Source organism: Eutrema salsugineum, unplaced genomic scaffold (genome assembly GCF_000478725.1).
Source record: "Eutrema salsugineum unplaced genomic scaffold, Eutsalg1_0 scaffold_1, whole genome shotgun sequence".
NCBI lineage: Eukaryota > Viridiplantae > Streptophyta > Magnoliopsida > Brassicales > Brassicaceae > Eutrema > Eutrema salsugineum.
The window spans coordinates 12,165,102-12,188,507 of NW_006256909.1; the positions used below are offsets into that span (position 1 = coordinate 12,165,102).

At 34.1% G+C, this 23,406-nt stretch overlaps 2 protein-coding genes and 4 pseudogenes across 2 annotated transcripts; 3 read left to right on the forward strand and 3 right to left on the reverse strand.

Annotated features, from left to right (window-relative positions):
- Positions 1 to 1,334, forward strand: LOC112081969 (annotated as a pseudogene).
- A 1,055-nt stretch (positions 1,335 to 2,389) lies between these two features.
- LOC112081970 lies at positions 2,390 to 2,891 on the forward strand (annotated as a pseudogene).
- A 1,102-nt stretch (positions 2,892 to 3,993) lies between these two features.
- Positions 3,994 to 5,133, reverse strand: LOC112081971 (annotated as a pseudogene).
- A 470-nt stretch (positions 5,134 to 5,603) lies between these two features.
- On the reverse strand, positions 5,604 to 6,600 carry LOC112081972 (annotated as a pseudogene).
- Positions 6,601 to 14,819: 8,219 nt separating this feature from the next.
- On the forward strand, positions 14,820 to 17,296 carry LOC18028727. The gene is made up of 4 exons (XM_006414489.2): positions 14,820 to 15,835; positions 16,112 to 16,645; positions 16,732 to 16,924; positions 16,998 to 17,296. The coding sequence occupies exons 1-3, from the start codon at positions 15,017 to 15,019 to the stop codon at positions 16,840 to 16,842; spliced, it is 1,464 nt and encodes a 487-aa protein (XP_006414552.1). The 5' UTR covers positions 14,820 to 15,016; the 3' UTR covers positions 16,843 to 16,924; positions 16,998 to 17,296.
- Positions 17,297 to 17,369: 73 nt separating this feature from the next.
- On the reverse strand, positions 17,370 to 23,400 carry LOC18028728 (ABC transporter G family member 42). Its single transcript, XM_024150073.1, is given in 25 exon segments — positions 17,370 to 17,646; positions 17,743 to 17,997; positions 18,080 to 18,252; positions 18,287 to 18,513; positions 18,592 to 18,725; positions 18,806 to 18,889; positions 18,970 to 19,260; positions 19,346 to 19,654; positions 19,746 to 19,909; positions 19,998 to 20,080; positions 20,082 to 20,138; positions 20,217 to 20,331; positions 20,411 to 20,571; positions 20,666 to 20,979; positions 21,065 to 21,346; positions 21,432 to 21,733; positions 21,808 to 21,898; positions 21,982 to 22,035; positions 22,122 to 22,198; positions 22,280 to 22,439; positions 22,519 to 22,603; positions 22,696 to 22,770; positions 22,849 to 22,959; positions 23,047 to 23,360; positions 23,363 to 23,400. Coding segments are annotated over 25 exon segments (4,206 nt in total). The 5' UTR covers positions 23,384 to 23,400; the 3' UTR covers positions 17,370 to 17,379.
- Positions 23,401 to 23,406: the final 6 nt, after the last annotated feature.

Below are 23,406 nucleotides of genomic sequence, written 5' to 3' on the forward strand. Positions count from 1 at the left end.
ATGGATAATTATACTCTCAAGAATCCTTCGGCTGCTGGTAGAGAGTATATGGTTCAAAAGTTTAATCGAACGTTCAACTTGAATATATCTTATGCATTCTTCAAAAACAAGCTTGATGAATTCAAAAAAAGATACAAGACATGGAAGGCTCTTATGAATTATACTGGTATCTCGGTTGATCCTAAGACATCCATAATATATGCATCTGAAGAATGGTGGAAGGAACGTGAATTCGTGAGCACATTTAATCCTTTTAATAATGAAAATATGCATTCAATGTATGGAAACAATAAATTTATGATTTCAAATTTGTAGGGCTGCATATTAACAAAAAGTTTTAACCGACAACCGCCAGAGTTTTGGGACGTGATGGTAAAATGTCTTATATTATATGATGTTCACTCACAATCTCAACACTCTTCACGACAAAGAAGAGAAGAACTGATCAACAAAGATGCACTTGATGAAGAAGGCTTTGATGACTCAGACACCGACAATGGTGATATGCAACAAACACAAGTTCTTGAGACACAAGAGGAAGAAGAAGTCTATCGTGTAACCATTGACGATGATACACGCCATTCGAATGAATATAGAAGTGAACCAGTTCAAAATTTTGCTCGTAGAGGCCAACGAGGGAGGGTCAACTCGCGGTCTAGCGTTAGACAAGGGATTAGTTCACAAAGATTAGGTGGAAGCTCACAGATTTCTGTTTCGAGTGGTTCACGAGGAGGTCGTAGAAGACAATCATTCGAGACAACCATACAAGACACCATTGCATGATATACAGAGTTTCAACGACTAAGTTTGCAACAACTTCGTCCAGGTGCTTTTGACCAAGCTGACTACGATGAATGGAAAAAAGCAGAAGCCATATTCCTTGCACTTAAAGTTCCAAAGGGGACTAAATTTTATTGGGCATGCCTTAATATATTGAAGGAGTTAGTATTTTGGCATAAGTATTTTATTGATATAGCGGAAGGCATACACGAGGATAATCTACAGTTGCTAGAAGCTATGACTGGTGTTTCACGGAACAACCAAGATGTGCCAAAACAGTTAGGTTCCGGCCAATTATTTGGAAGTCCAAATTCAGGAGGGTTATCATCTGGTAGTCCATCTTCCGAGGGCAAAATTCAGGAGGATTATGGCCCTCCAACTTTCAACATTGGGGTACACCACCGAATGCTCAACAATGGAATTCACCTCAACCGTGTCCACAATGGGGCACACCACCAAATGCACAACAATGGGGCACACCACCAAATGCACAACAATGGGGCACACCACCAAATGTGCAAAAATGGGGCACACCCCCAAATGCTCAACAATGAGGGCTTTCACCGAACTTTCAACCTTGGGTTTCACCATCAAACTTTCATGCAAGAGGTGAGACACAAAACTTTCAACAAGACGGCTCATCGGGAATGACTCCAGCAAATGTTCAATATGGTTTTTCTGTTGGAGGTCAAGTAGACAATACAAGAACTAACGAACAAGAAACTTCAAGAGCTTCACCAAACGCTCAACCAACAACATCACACGGTTTTGATTTCACAAATTATTTTGAAACTGGACATCAAATACCTAGACCAGGAGGTATATTTAACATATGGGGTACTCCGCAAGGAACAAACACAAATGTAAACAAAATTCGTCAAAGTTGTTTTGAAGATGAAGATTAGTCCGTAACAGTTGTGTTTAAACATTCTCGTTTATGTAATGAAATATTTAATGTTTTAGTTTTTTTTTATTTAAACTTTTTGTGTCCTTGTTTAATATACATTTATATTTTCTAATGATGTTTTTTATTTTGTGTTTAAAATTTCAGGCTTTTTGTTTATGTCAGTTACGATCACAAAGCATCCACAACCTAAGTTACGAAGAGAGAAAAATTGTGAAATTTGGAAAATGAGCAATTTATGGAGTTAATAATTTAGCCAAGGTTGCATTACTATCATCGATATTTGAAAGAGCACCAGAAATAACAGACCGAGGTTTGGGTTGGGCAAATATTTGGCCTCGGCTACAACAAGATGCTAGAGCTTGTCTACAGTTACTACGAATGTCAATGCCATGTTTTATAATGTTATGTGATACGCTACAGAAAAATTACGGTCTTCAACCTACATTAAATATGAGCATTGAAGAAAGTGTTGCTATCTTTTTACGGATATGTAGGCACAATGAAGTTCAAAGAGATGTTGGTTTGAGATTTGGTCGAAATCAAGAAACTGTACAAAGAAAATTCATTGATGTTCTTAGGGCTACTGAATTATTTGCATGTGATTATATTAGAACTTCAACAAGAGAAGACCTAGACAGAGTTCAAGAAAAACTTATACAAGATCGAAGATATTGGCCATATTTCAGTGGATTTGTTGGAGCTATGGATGGAACTCATGTATGCGTAAAAGTGAAAAAAGAATTACAAGGAATGTATTGGGATCGACATGATAATCCATCCTTGAACATCATGGCAATATGTGATTTGAATATATTATTCACATATATTTGGAATGGAGTACCAGGATCATGCCACTATATAGCTGTTTTGACAATAGCACAACAAAGTGACTCTAAGTTCCCTTTGCCGCCATCAGAAAAGTATTATCTCGTTGATTCTGGTTATCTAAACAAACAAGTTTTTTTTGCTGCATATAAATCATCATGAAACAGAGTTGTGAGATATCACATGGCTCAGTTTAATTCTGGTCTTGCTCCTCGGAATAAACAAGAACTCTTCAATCGAAATCATGCATTTATGCGTTCTGTTATCGAGAGAACTTTTGGATGTTGGAAGAAAAAAATGGAAAATTTTTAAGGAATTTCCAAGATATAGTGTTAAAATCCAAAAGAGAGTAATAATGGCTCTCAATGGGATTAAATAATTTTATCAAAATTTCAGATTTCGTGAATCCAAATATTGCAAATGCAATGGTAGAGACGAAAATTAACGATATAGATTCTGAATATGATTTAAATGACATTGAAAGAGCAGAGACAACTGATGGACATTATATGGACCAAATAAGAGATAGAATGGCAGATATGTTGTGGAATCAAGATATTTGATGATTGTTTTTATTTAATTATATTTTATTTATTATGAATATGGTTTATCTTGTTGAGCAGTATTTGTATTGCAAAAAATAAACTTTTATTTGAAACAAAATTTGAATATTTGAAGTTCATAAATATATAAAAAAAATTATTAACCAAAATTATTAATTTAATTACAATTGTACTAATTATTATATATATTTATAATATATTTATCTATAATCTGTAATCCGTACCGTTTTAGTCTAATTCACCATTCAAACATTTTATTGTAGACCGCAAGCTGTTTTTACCAATCAAATATTTTCCTGTACCGCTAATTATATACAAACCGCACTTGTCCCGCAAATATATTTTCCCGCACGTACCGCAGTTGAACTGTACCGCACTTTAAAATCGCTTTTCCCACACAACCAAATATGCCATCACTATTCATATAGGCTCTGAATGGTAACATCGTTTTTAGCTGTGCGGGAACAACAATTTAAAAATGTGGTATGGTTCAACTGCGGTATGTGCAAGAAAATATATTTGCGGGACAAGTGCAGTTTCTATATAATTAGCGGTGTCCAGTACAGAATAATGTTTGGTTGGTGAAAAAACAGCTTTGGTCCACAGTAAAATGTTTGAATGGTGAATAAGACTAAAGCGGTACAGATTACAGATTATAGATAAATATATTATAAAAATACATAATAATTAGTATAATTGAAATTAAATTATTAATTTTGGTTAATAAAAAACAATATCATATATTTATGAACTTCAAATATTCAAATTTTATTTCAAGTAAAAGTTAATTTTTTGCAATACAAATACCGCTAAACAAGATAAAATCATAATTCATAATAAGTAAAGTACAATACAATAAAAACAATCATCAAATATTTTGATTCCACTACATATCTGCAATTCTATCTTGTTATTTGCCTATGCACCTTCAATATCATCTAAATCATAATCCAAATCTATATTGTTTATTTCCGTCTCTGCCATTGCATTTGCAAAATTTGGATATGCGAAATCTGAAATTTTGATAAAATTATTTAATCCCATTGTAGTCATTATTATTCTCTTTTGGATGTTAACACTATATCTTGGAAATTTCTTAACAATTCTCCATTTTTTCTTCCAACATCCAAAAGTTTTCTTGATAACAGAACGCATGGATGCATGATTTCGATTGAATAGTTCTTGTTTATTCTTAGGAGCTGGACCAGAATTGAACTGAGCCATATGATATCTCAAAACTTTGTTTTGTGATGATCTATATAAATCCAAAAATTCTTGTTATTTTGGATAATCAGAATCAACGAGATAATAATTCTCTGGTGGCGGCAAAGAAAAATCAGAGTCAATTTTTTGTGCCATTGTCAAAACGGTTGTATCGTGGTATGAACTGGGGGCTCCATTCCAAATACATGTGAATAACATATTCAAATCACATATTGCCATGATGTTCAAGGATGAATTATTATGTCGATCCCAATACATTTCTTGTAATTATTGTTTCACTTTTACGCATACTTGAGTCCCATCCATTGCTCCAACAAATCCACTGAAAAATGGCCAATATCTTTGATCTTGTATAAATCTTTCAGGAACTCTGTCTAGGTCTTCTCTTGTTGGAGTTCTAATATAATCACATGCCAGTAATTCCGTATCCCTAAGAGCTTCAGTGAATTTTCTCTGCACAGTTTATTGATTTCGACCAAATCTCAAACCAACATCTCTTTGAACTTCATTGTGCCAACACATCCGTAAAAATATATCCACACTCTCCTCAATGCACATATTTAATATTGGTTGAATACCGTAATTTTTCTGTAACGTATCACATAACATTATAAAAAATGACATTGACATTCGTAGTAACTGAAGACAAGCCTTAGCATCTTGTTGTAGCCGAGGCCAAATATTTGTCCATCCCAAACCTCTGTCTGTTAGGTCAGATGCTCTTTCAAAATATCTATGATAGTAATTCTAACTTGGCTGGATTATTAACTTCATAAATTGTTCATTTTCCAAATTCCACAATTCAATTCTCTCTTCGTAACTTAGGTTGTGCATGCCTTGTGATCTCAACTGATATAAACGAAAAGCCTGAAATTTTAAACACAAAATAAAAAAAAATCATTAGAAAATATAAATTTATATTAAAGAATTACACAAAAAGTTAAAACGATAAAACAAAAATATTAATTATTTCACTACATAAACGAGAATGTTGAAACACAATTGTTACATGCTAATCATCATCTTCTGAAAAACTTTGACGACCTTCGTTTACGTTTGTGTTATTTTCTTGCGTGGCACCCCATATATTAAATATACCTCCTGGTCTAGGAATTTGATGTCCAGTTTCAAAATAATTTGTGAAATCAAGACTGTGTGATGTTGTTGGTTGAGCGTTTGGTGAAGCTCATGCAGTTTCTTGTTCGTTAGTTCTCGTACTTTCGACTTGACCTCCAACAGAAAATCTATATTGAAAATTGGCTGGAGTCATTCCCGATGAGCCGCCTTATTGAAAGTTTTGTGTCTCACCTCTTGCGTGAAAGTTTGATGGTGAAACCCAAGGTTGAAAGTTCGGTGAAAGCCCTCATTGTTGAGCATTTGGGGGTGTGCCCCATTGTTGCACATTTGGTGGTGTGCCCCATTGTTGTGCATTTGGTGGTGTGCCCCATTGTGGAAGTTGTTGAGGTGAACCCCATTGTTGAGCATTTGGAGGTGTACCCCAATGTTGAAAGTTGGAGGGCCATAATCCTCCTGAATTTTGTCCTCCGGAAGATGGACTACCAGATGATAACCTCCTGAATTTGGACTTCCAAATGATTTACCGGAACCTAACTGTTTTGGTACATTTTGGTTGTTCTTTGAAACACCAGTCATAGCTTCTAGGAGCTGTAGCTTATACTCGTCGATCCTTTCCGCTATATCAATGAAATAGTAACACCAAAATACTAACTCCTTCAATGTATTACGGCAGGCCCAGTAAAATTTAGTGCCCTGTGGAAATTTTAGCACAAGGAATATGGCTTCTGCCTTTTTCCATTCATCGTAGTCAGTTTGGTCTAAAACACCTGGACGAAGTTGTTGCAAACTTTGTCGTTGAAACTCTGTATATCCAGCAATGGTGTCTTGTATGGTTGTCTCGAATGATTGTCCTCTACAACCTCCTCTTGAACCACTCGGAACAGAAATACGTGAGCTTTCACCTAATATTTGTGAATTAATACCTTGTCTAACGTTAGACCGCAAATTGACCCTCCCTCGTTAGTCTTTACGAGCATAATTTTAGACTGGTTCACTTCTATATTCATTTAAATGGTGTGTATCATCGTCAATGGTTACACAATAGATTTTTTCTTCTTCTTGTGTGTCAGGAACTTGTGTTTGTTGCATATCACCGCTGTCGGTGTCTGAGTCCTCAACGCCTTCTTCATCAAGTGCATCGTCGTTGATCAATTCTTCTCTTCTTTGCCGTGAAGAGTGTTGAGATTGTGAGTGAACATCATATAATACAAGACATTTTACCATCATATCCCAAAATTCTGGCGGCTGTCGGTTAAAGATTTTTGTTAATTTGCATCCCTACACCATTCGCTGAAATTGTAAATTTTTTGTTTCCATACATTGAATACATATTTTCATTATTAGAAGGATTAAATGTACTTACGAATTCACGTTCCATCCACCATTCTTCAGATGCATATATCATGGATGTCTCAGGATCGACCGAGATACCAGTATAATTCATAAGAGCCTTCTATCTCTTGTATCTTTTTTTAAATTCATCAAGCTTGTTTTTGAAAAATGCATAAGTTATATTCAAGTTGAACGCTAGATTAAAATTTTGAACCATATACTCTCTACCAGCAGCCGAATGATTATTGAGAATATAATTATCCATAGCAATTGCTTCTTCGAATAATTGAATTAGTGTTTTCTCTTGTATGTACGACCATTTGTATCTATCTTTGTTCTACAATATTTTTAGATTACATTGTTATTTATGATAGTATACATAGTTAATAATTTATATGAAAAAACAAAGTAATATTTGCCCTAACAGTCGTTTCTGTGGGAGGAGTTGACATTTCAACCGGACGAATTGTTCATGTTTGTTTGGAAGAATTTGTGTTACATCGCCGATTATCCAACATATCTACATTCATCAATAAAATACAAGAAGTAGTTTTAAAGACACATGAATGAGGAAACTTCACACTTATAAGTTTTAATTTACTTTGATAAAAAAATTCAAAAAATGGATCTTTTTTTTTTCTTAGGACAAGAGTTAACATTTTGTTTTTTTCTCAATTTTTGTCACTAAAATATTCACACTCATTTTTTGGACTGTAACAGTGTTTGTACTTAAAATATTTGTTTATTATTAAATTTATAAAATACATAAATTATTATCATAATAAATTTAAATTAAGAAAATCTATACTAATAAATATAGAATCAGAGACATGGCTTCAATTATTAAAGATAAAACATTCCAAAATATAGAAGAAAACATACATGTAATGGGTGGGATGAGATTCTACAAATGTGCAATTTTAAGAATTTAATTTAACTATAAGTACAGCTTAATTAAGCTTTCAAAAAAATATTATATTATAGCTTAATCAATTGTTTAATACATTAATAAGAGTAGCGTTAATAATGATAGCATATAGTGTAAACAACAATTTTAGAATAAAAATTATTAAACATAAAAACACTTGCATAAAAATTAAACACAATACCTTAGAATAGAAGAATTTTATAGTGGAGACACTCTTTTAGTGGAGACACTCCACTATAAAATTAGTTGGATGTATTCTTTTTGTGGTCATGATATGTGAGAGAATAGTTTATGAACTGTTTTTTTTCTTTGCTTGTGACTATAATTTAGGGAGAAGTAGCCACCTATATATAGCAATATAAATGAATTAAATAAAGTAAAACAATTATTATTAAAGAGAAATGGATATTGCTCACCGCAGATTTGCACTGTACCGCTAGGTGAATAGATATATTACGTAAAAACACAGTCTTTTCATTATCTTGTATTGAAATCCGCAAAAAGTTTTTTTTTTTATAACAAAAACGCAAATTGATATTATTTTTGGTTGATTGGGTAATAACCTGCGGTTTTTACATTTTTTTGAAATCCGCATCTAGTAAATCACCATTCACTCCCATAGGCTCCGAATGATGACAGTGTTTTTGGCTGTGCGGAAAAGGTGGTTTAAGAGTGGGTACGGTTCAATTGTGGTACGTGCGGGAAAATATATTTGCAGGACAAGTGCGATTTGTATATAATAAGCGAGACAGAATATTATTTGATTAGTGATATATTTGTGGGACAAGTGCGGCTTTTATCCATTGTATACATAGGAAAAGAAATAAATTATGTGGTTTTTAATGAATTAAAAATATTTATTTATAAGTAAAATTATTTTGGAAACAATAAAGAACAATTCTTAAATTTGAAAAATTGAAATGTGTAAAAAAGATGATAAAAAAAAAATTTCAGAAAAATAATGATAATTTGTAACAGTGCTCTTCATATATCTGATTTTTATTATTAAATAATAAAACTAATATACGGTTTTTACTACCCACAACTTCTTACATGTGGGAAAATTTTAGAAAGCGGATGTTTTTTTTTATCAGTTATCGTTATCCGTGTGTAGATTTTTTTATCTTCTTTGTGTTAATTTTGCAAAACCACAAAATATTAAGGAATAAAGTGTGAATGGTGTTATTACAGTGTTTTTCAAAAAGATTCTAAAATACGCACTGCGTTTTGGTCTCAATTCATACTCATATTTTTCCGCACATACCACAGTTTAACCGTACCACACTCTTAAGGTCCGAATGGTAACAGCGTTTTTAGCTGTGCGGGAAAAGCGGTTTAAAACTGTGGTATGGTTCAACTGCAGTACGTGCGAAAAAATATATTTGCGAAACAAATGTAATTTTTATATAATTAACAGTACAAAATAGTGTTTGATTGGTGAAAAAGCAATTTACAATCTACAATAATAAGTTAGAATGATAAATAAGAGAAAAAATAACTTCGGTACATAAAAAATGTTTTGAATATAAAACATATTACATTTATCAAGAAACTATTATTAAAAGAATTATTTTAACTAGTTTTAATCTAATGAAAGTTATAAAAAATATATTTGTAGAATAAGTGCACTCAGTCAAAATAAGCGGTATAGAATAATAATTGATTGGTGAAAAAATTAAGTTTTGCTAAACAAAAGTTTAAATGGTGAAAAACATCATAATAAATTTACAATGTAAAATTTATATTTTTTTAAAAAAATGTATTAATTATCTAATTACTTATAAATTGATTAATACATAGGTTAGAAACTTAGAATATAATCTTTTAGTTTTTTTCAAATAAATATATAATGCATGTGTTGTAAAGAATTTACATTAGTTTTTTATTAATAAACTAAATAGATAAAAGAAAATTAACAAATATTATTGCTTTATTCTAGTGCGTTATTTGATAAAACACTAGATATAAGCTGCGGATCAACAAAAAAGCGGTCCATGTGATAATTCTCTGTGTTGAAAAACCGCAAATAACTTTTTGATTTTGTTTTTTGAAAAACGCAAACACCAGTATTAAAACTTGTTAATGGTGTATGTTTGCATTTTTGGAAAAAAAATTTGAAAACCACACTTGACTTGTTAGATCATCCGCAATGCACATCTTCAGTGGCGTTTCTTCCAAATATTTGCGAATAAAATAATGGGTCTGCATAAACTTTGGGCCAGAGAGGTATCTTAATTAAGAACGATAATATACGTCTCTTGTGCCACATGTTCAAGTTTAATTGCTTTCATCCATTTTTAATATTAAAATATTGAATAAAAGACCAAAACTCAGTCTCTGCATTGCAGATGCTCTTACCATTCACAGTATTAGGCTATGAATGGTAACAATAAAAAAGCAGTTTCAAGAAAAAGAAAATAAAACCGCTACACTGTCACCAATCAAAGGTTTTTAGGTAAGAAATTACGTTTTATTTTTAAATGCAATTCGCAGAATTGTCCAACGAGTAAAAGGGCGTACCGCTGTTAAAACATGAAACGCCCTATTACCCTAGGGGTCCAAGCAAAAACCGTTGTATAATATTTTTTGTTATTTTTTAATTAAAAATTCATATATATGGCTAAAAAATATATAACACTCTCACTTCCTTCCTTCTTCTTTTTAACCAAAAAAACATTCATAACTATAAAAAAAATATAAAACTCTTTTAATAAATTATATCAAATACATATAAATAAAATATGCATATTTTATGTTATCTTTCTTTTTAAGAATTTTCATTTTTAATTAATAAAAGTTACTATATCTAACAAAAAAGTACAATTCTCTCCCTTCCTTCTTTCATTTCTTATAAACAAATATTACCATAAAAAAAGAAAAGAAAAACCTTTTTAAATAAAATCAGTTTTAAATTAAGTAAGAAAATAAATTGTATCAAATTACGTGTATGTGAATCAATTAATCTCTAATCAGAATACGGTTTATTTAATTTATTAATATATAAAATCAGAATAAAATCAACATAAAATTAATTGTGATTACCAAATAGAACTGATCTCCTATCAGTTATAAATAATTTTGATAACTTATAAAATTATTAAATACATTAGTAAATGTGTAAAAAACGTTTGTGGATAAATCAAATACTTGATGGTGTTTTTTGTTGTATTGATTTTAATTGTTTATATTTTTTACTTGATTTAATAGTATATATATATATAATTATTGTATAATTAAATTTGGATATTTAATGTTCACAAAAATATAATTTTTTATTAACATAAAACAAACAATAATACAATTGTACTAATTTAATATTATATTTATTTATAATATGTAGTTCGTATCGTTTTTTATTTTTTACCATTCAAACAGTTTACTGTGGACTGCAAATTATTTTTTCACAAATTAAATATTATTTTGTACCGCTTATTTGACACAAACCGCACTTGTCCCGCAAATATATTTTCCCTTACGTACCATAGTTGAACCGTACCACATTCTTAAACCGCTTTTCCTGCACAAACAAAAATGTTGTCACCATTCAGACCTTTAAACCACTTTTCCCGCACAGTCAAAAACGCTGTCATCATTTGGACTCTAAATCTCTCGATCGCTTATTTATTTTACTAAAATATACTAGTAATAAAAAAAATTTGATAAAAAGTACTTCATTTTTTTCTGCAAAAAATTGGTAAAGAGTACTCCATTATCTTCTGTAAAAAATTTAAAGCTTCTTCTCTGAGTTTTTTTTTTTGGTTAACGATTTTACTCTGAGTTCCAAAAATGGTTGATGTCTCATGGATTGTTGTAGTATTATTACAAATTGGCTGATTATTGTACCCTGCCTACGAATTCCAGCTTGCTGCCAATTAAATCCCTGTTTCTGGCGATCTTACCAACAAACATGTCCTACAGACAATTCTACAGTATCTTCTCCTGACTCTAATCTCCAGCTACAGTAAATCTAACCTGATTTTTTTTCGTTTTTGTAATTGAGATTAGGATCTTATAATAGATTTAAACTTATACTCAATGGATGAGATTAAGCAAAATTTTATACTAAATGGATGGATGATATTAGGATCTTGTTTTTCTAGTTGGATGATGGATCTTATGTCAAGGTTTTATAATTTTATGTCAAAGTTTAATGATTTTTGCTTGGTTTTGGGCGAGCAAATAGGTTTAAAGCTAAGTTACTTGTTGAATAAGTAACTGTTTTGTGCCTGGATAACACAAGTCAAATTTGGAAAAGTGGAATTGGAGTGTATTATGTTTTTCTGTTAGGTCTCCAAAAGCTGACCTCTGATAAAGCAGAGGATTTTTCTGCTGCAGATGATTTCAAATTTTCAACAAAGTTTTCTGAATGAAGATTACCTTTTGTTTACTTAGCAATACTGTTGTTTTTGAGTTAGCAATACATGTTGTTTTACTTTGCAATATTATTGTTTTTAATTTAAAATGAGAGCGCCTATAATATATGAAAATGATGATAAAACATTTTTTTAATAACACAGAGGTGATTTAGATTTGTACCAATCAATTAAACTATAATCATCAAATGACCCATTAGCCAGATTTTTTAATAGGTGTAAAGCATGAAATTTTGACTATCCAAATAAGAATGGTTACATAATTTCATGATAAAAGAATCGATCTCTGATTTAAACCGATAAGATGACTCCTTAGACAAGTGAAAACCACATATTACTACCATTTTGAGCATTTACAAGGCACTGATCAATCATTCAAAACCATCTAAAGTCTAAATCGTTTATACGACTATCTTACACAGCTATAATTTCTGTTTTGTTCCTTTTCAACAAGGATGAAGGAGCACAATCTAAATCTTTCATAGAGTTATATATTTATATATGTGATAGCATCTAAATCGTTATTCTAAAAAAAAATATCTTTGTTGATATGACTTCGTTTAAACGTTTAACATACAATAATATCATTAACATAAAAACCGCTCTCTGAAATTGGGAAAAAAGCTAACAGAAAAAACTGCTATCTCTCCTTCCTCCCCAAATCGTCGTCTCCTTTGAATAAACTTTAGTTTCAACCATTTACTTTTCTGTTCAGCAGCTTCAGCCGCCGATTTCATTTTTGTTCTTTCTTTTGTTTTCAATTTGATTCACCACATCTCTTGTTATTTGCAAGTCTTTGGGCAACTGTTTTCCAACATCGTAGAAACCAATTTTTCCAACATCCATATCATCACCGCTCTGGATTAGAGGAGATCTATATCACTACAAGAAAACATGTTGAATTCCTATGAATTTTCTTATCAAAATTTTGGTAGGAAATATTTATTACCATTTTCCTATGAATTTATGACAAAAAATAAAAATGGTAGGAAATTGGTAAAAAATTTCCTACGATAAAAATGGTTAGAAAATGGTTGAAATTTTTTTACCAATATTCAACCAAAATAATATCCGTAGGAAATTTGATCAGAAAATGGTAGGAAATTGGTTGAAATTTTTTACTGTTATAATAGTAGAATTTCAACTTTTCTACAAACAGAATATATAGGAAATTACCTATCACTTTCCTACGAAACAAATATTTTATTATTTAATATCCTACAAATTTCCTACCAAAATAGCCAAAAAAGAAGCGGCAAAAATCCTACATCGACCAAGTGGAGAAAATTTCACACTCAACATGTTCTATAAATAGGATGCTAAATGAAAACAATACCTTAACATAATTTGGGGTACAAAAACCTCTATATTTAGTTAAAATTGATTTGTAATTAATTACCAATTAGAAATTTATTATTTTCGGATTTATTTTTTTAAATTATTTAATAATTAAAATTATTTAATTTTGTAAAAATTCTATTAAAATTCTGACCAAAATTTTCCTACGAATAGTTTCCTAACAAAATTTTCGTAGGAAATTTTCTACCATTTTTTTTATCATTTATGATTTCCGACAGCAAAGAACCTACGAAAATATTTCGTAGGAAATTGGTAGGAAAAACATGTTTCCTACGATTTTTTGATGAAATATGTGGTAGGAATATGTGATGTTTTCTTGTAGTGTATCATCACCGCTCTGGATTAGACTTCTCGGTGACATCTACATGTTGGATAATGATTAGTGTTGTGGAGGTTATCACTTTTTCATTTCTCTTTAATTTGTTGTCGATTCAAAACCGGCAATATTCTTGTGGTTTATTCTCTTATGTTTTCAGCCGTAGTGACTGGTTTTGGGAATCATTTTGTATATACGGTATAATAACAGTTGATCAAATAGCATGGGGTTTGAGATGGGTAATCATTCAATGTTTCCTTCTCCTCTCACTCTTTCTTTTTTGTGTCGGTTCAATTTCGTAGCCGTTTATTCTCTCATGGTGTAGTGTTATGTTCCGAGATATGTTTTTATCTCCAGTGTTTTCCTCAATTTTCCTGTAGGTTTGTAGGAAAATGTGTCCAAATCCGTTTGATATGGGATCCAGGAATATTAGGTCGACGAAACGAATCAATGCAAGAGAGAATAAGATTTGGTGCTCTCACAGACAAATACCATAATTGGAGAAATCAATATATTTGGGTTTCATTCTCGGCTATACCAAGACCATCATAGCGATGATGTGTTTGTAAAATGAAGATTCAGTAATTTTGGGTTTCAGTTTCATGTTAAGATGAAGAAACTTCTACAAATGCACATCAAAAGTCTAATGAGACCAAGACCCGAATATGTATTGCTCAGCGCGGTGAAAAAGTCAAAGCTAAACCCTGATAAAAGGTATTGGATACAGAAGCTTTAGTATCCAATTGTGAAAACAAAACTTCATACAATAGAAGCATTGGGTTTTATCATGCTGTGTGTAAATACGAGGTTGCCAACAGTTACTAACCAAACACACAATTCACATTAAAAAAAGAAAGAATATGGAAAAGAAAAATAATAGATTTAATTATCTATTAGCGAATAAGACTTTACTTTAGAAAGTATATGTAATAATTTGTTTTCTGGAAGTTTTGTATATTGACTTTATAATCGTATTTTGATATTAATGAAATTGTTTGTCGTAAAAAAATTAATAATAGAAACATGTTATTTTTTTATTAGATATATGTAAATGTTAATATAAATTCACAAAGCAACAAGATTGCATGCAAAAATTTAGATGCAAAAAAAATAGAAAAAGAAAAAAAAAAGAGAGAAAGATATACAATGCCTAACCCTCGGTTTCATCTAGCAGGTCCGACTAGTGGAGCCGGCCCAAAACCGATCCGATATACCCGACCCGTAAAATCTGATGCCATTCACTGAAAAGGACGGCTTTGTTCTTCCACTTTCCGAGAAACCTAACCGTCGACGATTCTGCAGAGAGAAGAACTCGAAAAGCAAAATTTAGAAATGAACCAGACGAGACGAAAGAGACGAACCGATCCTTCTCTCTCTAGACTCGAATCTCTCTCGCCGGAAATGCTTTTTCCGACGAAATCCCCGGCGCTGATTTCCGCGCGCGTCAGAAACATCTTCCTGTTGCTCACCATTTGTGTCATCGTCTGCATCCTCTTCTCTTACGGAACTTTCCGCCGCGAGAAAATCTCATCGATCGCTCGCTCGTTGTCTGTGTTCTCCACCCGACGCCGTCACTTACTATTTTCGATCGCCGCCTCTCACGACTCTTGGCTCCGCCGTAGCTCGTACGTTCGTCTCTGGTACACTCCCGAGTCCACACGCGCCGTCGTATTCCTCGACCGCGGTGGATTCGATCCCGATCTCAGTCTCCCTCAGGTAATCGTTTCTAAAGACGTCTCTAGGTTTCCCTATAACTTCCCTGGTGGTCTCCGATCGGCGATCCGCGTGGCTCGCGTCGTTAAGGAGACGGTGGATCGGGGAGATAAAGACGTGCGGTGGTTCGTTTTCGGAGACGATGATACAGTGTTCTTCGTAGACAATTTGGTGACGGTTTTGTCAAAGTACGATCACCGTAAGTGGTATTACGTCGGGAGTAATTCGGAGTTCTACGATCAGAACGTGAGGTATTCCTTTGATATGGCGTTTGGTGGAGGAGGATTCGCCATCAGTGCTTCGCTTGGGAAGGTTTTAGCAAAAGTTTTGGATTCTTGTTTGATGAGGTATTCACACATGTATGGAAGCGACTCCAGGATCTTCTCTTGCTTGGCTGAGCTTGGTGTTACATTAACTCATGAACCTGGATTTCATCAGGTATTGAATTAATATTATCATAGTGAAAAGACTTGAATTTGATTTATTGGAATCCATAAGTTGATAGTTCACAGTGACATTGATGTTGATTGCTGAACAAGAGAGATTTCTGCATTTGGAAAGTTTAGCTTAGTTAGCAAAGCATTAATTTTTACTTGCCTTATTTGGTTGATTTTGGATAAGTGTAGTTACTATGTTCCTTATTAAGTACTCTATCTCTAATTTGCTTGTAGGGATTTAATCTGAATATTACTATGTATGTGCTCTTTTTGATAGATTGATGTAAGAGGGAACCTATTTGGATTGCTTTGCGCGCACCCCTTATCTCCATTGGTGTCACTTCATCACTTGGACGCAGTTGATCCATTTTTCCCGAAAATGAACCGGACAGAATCCGTGGCTCGTTTAATCGGAGCTGCGAGTTTAGATTCCGCAAGGATTTTGCAGCAGAGTGTGTGCTACGATTCCTCAAACACAGTAACTGTTTCGGTTGTGTGGGGCTATGCGGTTCAAGTTTACGAAGGCAATAAGCTCCTCCCGGATCTTTTAACCCTGCAAAAGACATTTTCGACATGGAGGAGAGGGTCAGGTGTCCAAAGCAACTATATGTTCAGTACAAGAGAATATCCCAGGGATCCATGTGGGAGACCGCTTGTCTTTTTCTTGGATAGTGTAGGACCAGATGGAGCTGAAGGAACATGGAGTAGTTATAACCTCCATAGTGTCGGAAACTGCCACAGAGCAGAAGCTGTTAAGCGTCTACAATACATCCGAGTTCTGTCTCGTAAGCTGGAGCGTAATGTTGAACAGGTATATACTCCTTGCTTCTCAGTATATTACATTTAATTTGGCACGGATTCACATTTTTTTTTCTTTCTTTGAATTAAAAATGCTAGATGAATCCTCCTCGCCGCCAGTGCTGTGACATCTCATCGCCTTATAACAAATCAATGGTCATTAATATAAGGCAATGCATGCCCGATGAGCTAATCGCCATGAACAGTTAGCATTTTTTTCTTGGCCATCATCTTCAAGAATCAGCTAAACAAAGCCCGAGCCAATTGCTCTAAACCAATTGCGGAATCTTAGGTAAGTTTCGTGGTGCTTCATAATTCCAATGTGTAATCAACATAACCTAATGCTTTTTTCTTGTAATCTGTAGGTGGGTTTAAGTGATCTTCCTGACCGACTCCGAAAGTAGGTGTCTCATAGAAGAGACCCGAGTTCGAACCATAAAGAAACTCACACGATTTTGCATTTACCTCCAAGTTTGTCTTCTCTGTCTCTCCCTTTTTGTAACACGCGTAAGGAAAAGAATAGAACTCAGATCCTTCCTCTGTAATCTGTATATATGGTTGTGTTGGCCCTGTGCATTGATGTCTCTTATACTCGATCCAAAGTTTGGAGTTTTTGGTTATATAAGAGGTCACTTTGCTATTTGAGCTTTTCAATTTTTTGTTTGCCCTCCACATTATCTCAATTCACTCGTCTTCAGATTGATTGAACCTGTGAACTGAGTTTGCGAATAAAAAAAGATGGCAAAATCACTTCTTTTGGAAATTGAGTTTGCCAACGAAGAAAGCGAAAAGAGATGCCAAGAGAATTGGGAAGGCAATGAGAACAAAAGCTACAAGAGCCAAAGATTCATATCTGTAACCAAAATAATCCTCCAAGAAAGCTGAAACTTTCTTCTTCTCCCCAAATGCTAATATCTCTTTCTCCATATCTCCATACTGCGACGTGAGCAATCCATTCAAAACCCATGACGTAGGGCTCAAGTAATACATCCAAATCCACCATCTCGGAATACTCTACACAATCAAACAAAATTCCGGTTAAAATCCTCATAACTTGACAGATGATTTCTTGAAGCTCTTGTTAGAAACTTAATGTAAGAGAGGACTTACAGGCTTTGGCATGACATAACCAGCAAAGAGATTCACGACAGAGTAAAAAGACGAGCGCAGAGTAAAGGCAACGTGAATGTTTGGTGTCACAACGACTAAAAGCATGCCGAAATAGTTGAAGATGAGCAACGAGCAGAAGATTGTGTACAAGCTCCAAAACACTTTGTAAACTGACCAGTGATACCCAACCATAGGATATACGATTGTCACACATAGAATAGATTGGAATAATGAGTATGGAATCTCAACCAACACCTGCACAGATCAAATAAGGCTTTAAATTTCAACTCCATCGCCGATTCATCCAACATTTTTCTTGTTATTATTTGTTTTTTACCTGAGCAAGAGAATACGCCCATGAGGTGTACATTCCTGCAAATCTTTCTCGGTAAAAGACATTTCTCTCGGTTGCAACGCAAAACAACACTGTTGAACAATTATTTATTCCAGAGAAGAGAACCACTGTGTACATTGAGCCAAAGATATGTTCAAGAATCTTTTGAGAGAGAAAACAACTCAAGAAAGATGAGGAAAGAGACTAACATTTCCTTAGCTTTTTGCCAGAAGAGAAGGCCACAGAGCAAAGAAGTAAGGCACATGAAGATGATGCGAGTGAGGTTGTAAGAAGGGTTTCTCCAATAAGAGAGATGTTGTTTCCAGAGGCATGCTCTGAATTGTTCCCAACCCGTTTGAGCATATCGCGTAGAGGAGATTAATCCTACTGTTCCCAAAGATTTAGACCTCATTTGCTCAATTACCATTTTGTTCTCCCTGAATCAAAAACAAGAGAAGGATTATTACAACAACAGTTACTCTCAGGCAACATCGATCCAAAGTGTTTAGACTTACTTAAACAAAGTCGATTCTGTGTACATTAGTGCCAAATCAACACCAAGTTTGTCTTCTGAGGATTTAGAAGTAATGTCTAGAAGCCAAGTGGCTGGATTAGTGTTCTCTTTTATTTTCGGAACTCCAGGAATGCTCTACAGTGGAACCATTTTTTAGTTGTAAATAAAGAAACTTTAAATGCGACAGTTTTTTTGAGTATTATATAGAAACTTACCATAAAATATTCAATAACTTTGCTTGAATGTTGTCCAAGAGGTCCATAATAGATAATCTTTCCTCCATTTTTCATCAGAATCAGCTGCAATTAAAGGGACACACATAATGTACTTTACACAAAGTGATTTTGATGAGATGAATGTTCATTTCCATGAGTGTTACCTCATCAAATGCTTCGAATATATCTATGCCTGGCTGGTGAATGGTGCAAACAACGGTTCTGCCAGTCTCGGCGATGTTCTTCACAGCTCTCATAACAATTGCAGCAGCTCTTGCATCTAACCCTGTGGTTGGTTCATCCATGAATATGATTGAAGGATTGGCAACAAGCTCCACAGCTATTGTTAGCCTCTTTCGTTGTTCTGTTGTTAAACCGCTAATTCCAGGAAGTCCTACAATAGAATCTTGAATCTCCTCGAGCTCTATCGTTTCAAGAACTTCCTTGACTATTGCCTGGAAGTAAAAAATCAAGAAAATACTCAGGCAAGGGGAAGAAGCTATATAAAGAATGAAGAACTTCATAAAAATAATGACTTACACGCTTTGTTTCTGAATTGATGGTAGAAGGAAGTCGAAGCCAAGCAGAGTATATCAAGGACTCCACGACGGTTAAGTTTGGAGAATGAATATCAAACTGTTCGCAATAACCTGAAACCCTAGCAAATGTTTCTTGGACCTTAAGGTAACCGCCTACTTGGATTTGTCCTTTAACGTCACCACGGGTTTTTCTTCCGGAAAGAACATCAAGCAGAGTGGTTTTACCAGCTCCACTCACACCCATTAAAGCAGTGAGAACACCAGGCTTGAATGCGCCTGTAACGTCAGAGAGAAGCTGTAGCTTCTTTCCCTTTAATCAGAAATGAGAGCCATTATATATCTGTGTTTTGTTTACAAGGATTCAAGAAATACTTGTTCTGCTCTTATATACTCTTTTTTACCAGAGGTGTCTCGATGAAATATTGCACGTCTTGAAATGTGAAAGAGAGGGGCTTGAAAGGCAATGCATTCTTGGATTGGGAAGAAACTTTAGAACTTGATTTATAATCGTTTTTTGAACTTTGAGTGTTCTCACGAGAAACAATCGTACGAGATCTCTGTGAAGCTGAAGTTACAGAGAAATCAAATCCACATTTGTCTATACAAACTTCAATAAGTCATATCTTGTATAGAAATCTCTCTTGTGAACTTACACTTTAGAAATGTCAAGGCCAGTGCAAAAACAATATTGAAGAAGAGTGTGAAGCCAATCAAAGCACCAAAAGCTCTCCAGTAGATGATTACCAAAGTTCAAGCCGCGAACATCTAGAACTTGTTCCCCCAAAGTTCTGTTTCAGATGTTGGCTAAATGATGATAAAAAGATCAATAATGAACTAAAGTCTTAGCTAGAAAAATGTGAAAGTCTTATGAAGAATTCATTACCTTTCTCCACCTTGGAGCGAAAAATTCATTTGCGGTTAGGCCAATCTCAGCATATGACAATGGAGATAACCAGAATCCCCACTCAAGCCAAGCAGGCATGGAGGCTGAAAAATAACAGTGCACCATTAAAATGTATCTTCTGAAAGACTTAATAGAAATCAAGTTTCAAGTAACAAAACTTACGTTTTCGAACAATGAATCCTCCAAATAATGAGAGAAGCACTACAGAGATTGTTCCAATGGTTGTAGAAAGAACAAAGTCTCTAAAGGTGGCAGCTATAGCACGGAACATTGATATACATGAAAGGTGCAAAGCAAAGAAGATCAAGAACTGGCGAATGAACCTGAAAGTAGAAAAGAAAATATTTTGGTTTAGCAGAGATATTTCTTGAAATTTGCTTTTGTATTCACCATTTTTGGTTGTAAATTGATGTGTACCTGCCAAACTCAGGACTGTAACCAATGACATAATATGTCAACAAGGTCCAGAGGAATGCTTCAAGAAATGAAATCGGTGTCTTTAAAATAGCTGAAGGGATTGCATATGCCCAAGCAGGGTAAAAGTATAACTCCTTTTGCTTGCAGAAAACAGCGATCCTCGAGATTGTCAATGTGAGTTCTGGAAGTCCATCAGCAAGAAGTTTAAAGATTGAAAAGAACAAAGAACCCATAAGGTAATTAGCATGAAGAGCATCTCTTGTAGACCCAGTCCGTAGATAAACAGTCATTGCAATGAATCCAATAAAGATTAACTGCAGAAAAAGGTTACAAGGGTTTTAGCATGTTATCAATGGTTAACACAAATAGTAGCTTTTGGCTAAGAACATAGAATCTTACGAGTCCAGACTTGAATGCATAAACGAAATAGTTTCTTTTCATCAGAAGAAATTCTCTCCTTGAACAACCTTTTAGCATCTCCCAGTTACTAAGTGAGTATTTTCTAAAGCACAGTGCATCTTTTTGAGCCTGAGACTTTTCATAGCTCTTGGAGACCTCTTCTTTTAGTTGTAACCCAATATCAGACTTTTTGAATCTCTCAATAAATGAATCAATGGAGACATAACAATATGGTTTGTCTCTGTGACACCAATACTGTTCTTGATCTTTCTTTGAGATTACCTGCAGCACAAGAGTAATCATCAAGGTTTCAAATCTAGCAAATGAAGAAATAATCAGAGAATCATCATTATCATCATATTCATACCTCCTGAAGAAATTCAGCAACAGATTTCCTATTTGGACATTTAAATCCACAATCCTCAAAGAATCTACATGCGTAATCTCGTGGACCGTGATAGATTATCTTTCCTTCTCCCATAAGAATCACATCATCGAAAAGCTCAAACGTTTCTGGTGCAGGCTAAAGCAGTGAAACCAGTATGGTTCCTTCAGATAAAAGTGCAAACTGCTGGAGACATGACATAATCTGGAACGTAGTTGAGCTGTCCAAACCATCCGATATTTCATCCATGAACAGAGTATTTATTGGACCTACAATCGTCTCACCTGCAGTAGATAACAAAGATATGAAGTTTGTGTTTGTAAGGCATTAGAACCAATGTGTAAAATGCTTAAAGTACCTGTAGTTAATCTTCTCTTTTGGCCACCAGATATTCCTGGTCTCGAAGCATCTCCAACACGGGTATCTGCACATATATTGAGCCCTAGGATCTGAAATAAAGCAGATGCATTAATTAACTTGTTATAAAGAAGAACCGAAGTTAAAGATGAGAACAATTCTGAAAGCATCTCACCTTTAGGATATAATCAGTTTGCAGATTAGTTTTTGAACCTTTAATTGAAGCTGCCTGTCATGATAAACCAAAGTTGAAGTCCAAGTTTACTGTTATTGTAGAGTCTCAATGAAATGAAGTTATAAATTTTAGTTTTATACCTTCATGTATGCATCTATATCAGGATCTGGAACTATTCCTCTTAGTTTCTCCCTTCTACTAATAGCTTTCATCATTTCTGTTGAGTTCTTAAGGTCAATAAAATTCAATGCAACAAGATCTCAGAAACAAGAAACATAGGAATTGTTGTTTGCCTCACCTAAACGGTTTCCCGTGCCTTGAAAACATCCTGAAAAATCGAGTGTCTCTCTCACACTAAGCTCTGGAATGTGCAGATCGTTTTGACTTACATAACTCGATGTTTTCTCAGATACAAACTCCGAAAACAAGTGACCGTTGTAAGTAACTTCTCCTCTTGTCTGTAAAGTGGAAGCAACCTATAAGATTTATGAACAAAACTAAACGCTTTTTAAGGGTTAATTAATTCTTTGGCCAAACCTTTAAAGAAGGGTCGAGTCTTCCAAATAGTGCGAGTAGCAGAGTGGTTTTACCACAACCAGGAGGACCAAGCAACAAAGTCATTCTGTAAGAAAAACCCTAAAAAAGAATCTGAATAAAACCGATCATTCATTCTTGAAAACAAAGCAAACGATTTAAAATGTTTCAAGAATCCACCTTTTAGGCCTTATGATGCCATTAACGCCTTTCAAGATGCTTTTTTTCTTTACTTGCTTTGAACACATGAATCTGTGTGAAGATTCACCATTATATAAAGATTCATTTGTAGAAGAAATGGAAAGTAGAAAGAAAGTCATATGAACACTTACAGATAATCTGCTTGCAATAGCGTTCCAAAGAGTTGGGATTGGCTTCCCATAAACTACCTCACACTCTGCTTCGACAAACTTAACTTCAATCGTTGGTAACTCAATCCCAACCCTACAAAGAAAAATACATTGGATTGATATAGAAACATATAAAAACACAGTTGACCACAGAAAAACGGAATCTTGAAGCGTGACTTACTCGTCAACTCTCTTCTTGATTTTCTGCAATAAGCGGAGATTATCAGTCTCAACATGTCTAATGAGCTCATCTATAAAGAGATGTCTATCAAGATCCTCAAGTTTAGAAACATCCATGACTTGTCGTCTCTCTGTTCTCTTCCCTTGTTCATCTCTTTTGCAGAACAAAGCAGTATTGATCCTTTCAAACGTTGGTAATCTCTCAATAGCAGCCCATTGAGGCTGGAGCTTCTCATCATCATCATCATCATCATCATCATCATCAACAACAACTTCACCATTTTCATTGTTCCTAGAAGCAAACTCAACCTCATCTCACCTGTTTGAGGCATTTTCATTATTGAAAACCAAATTCGTTAAA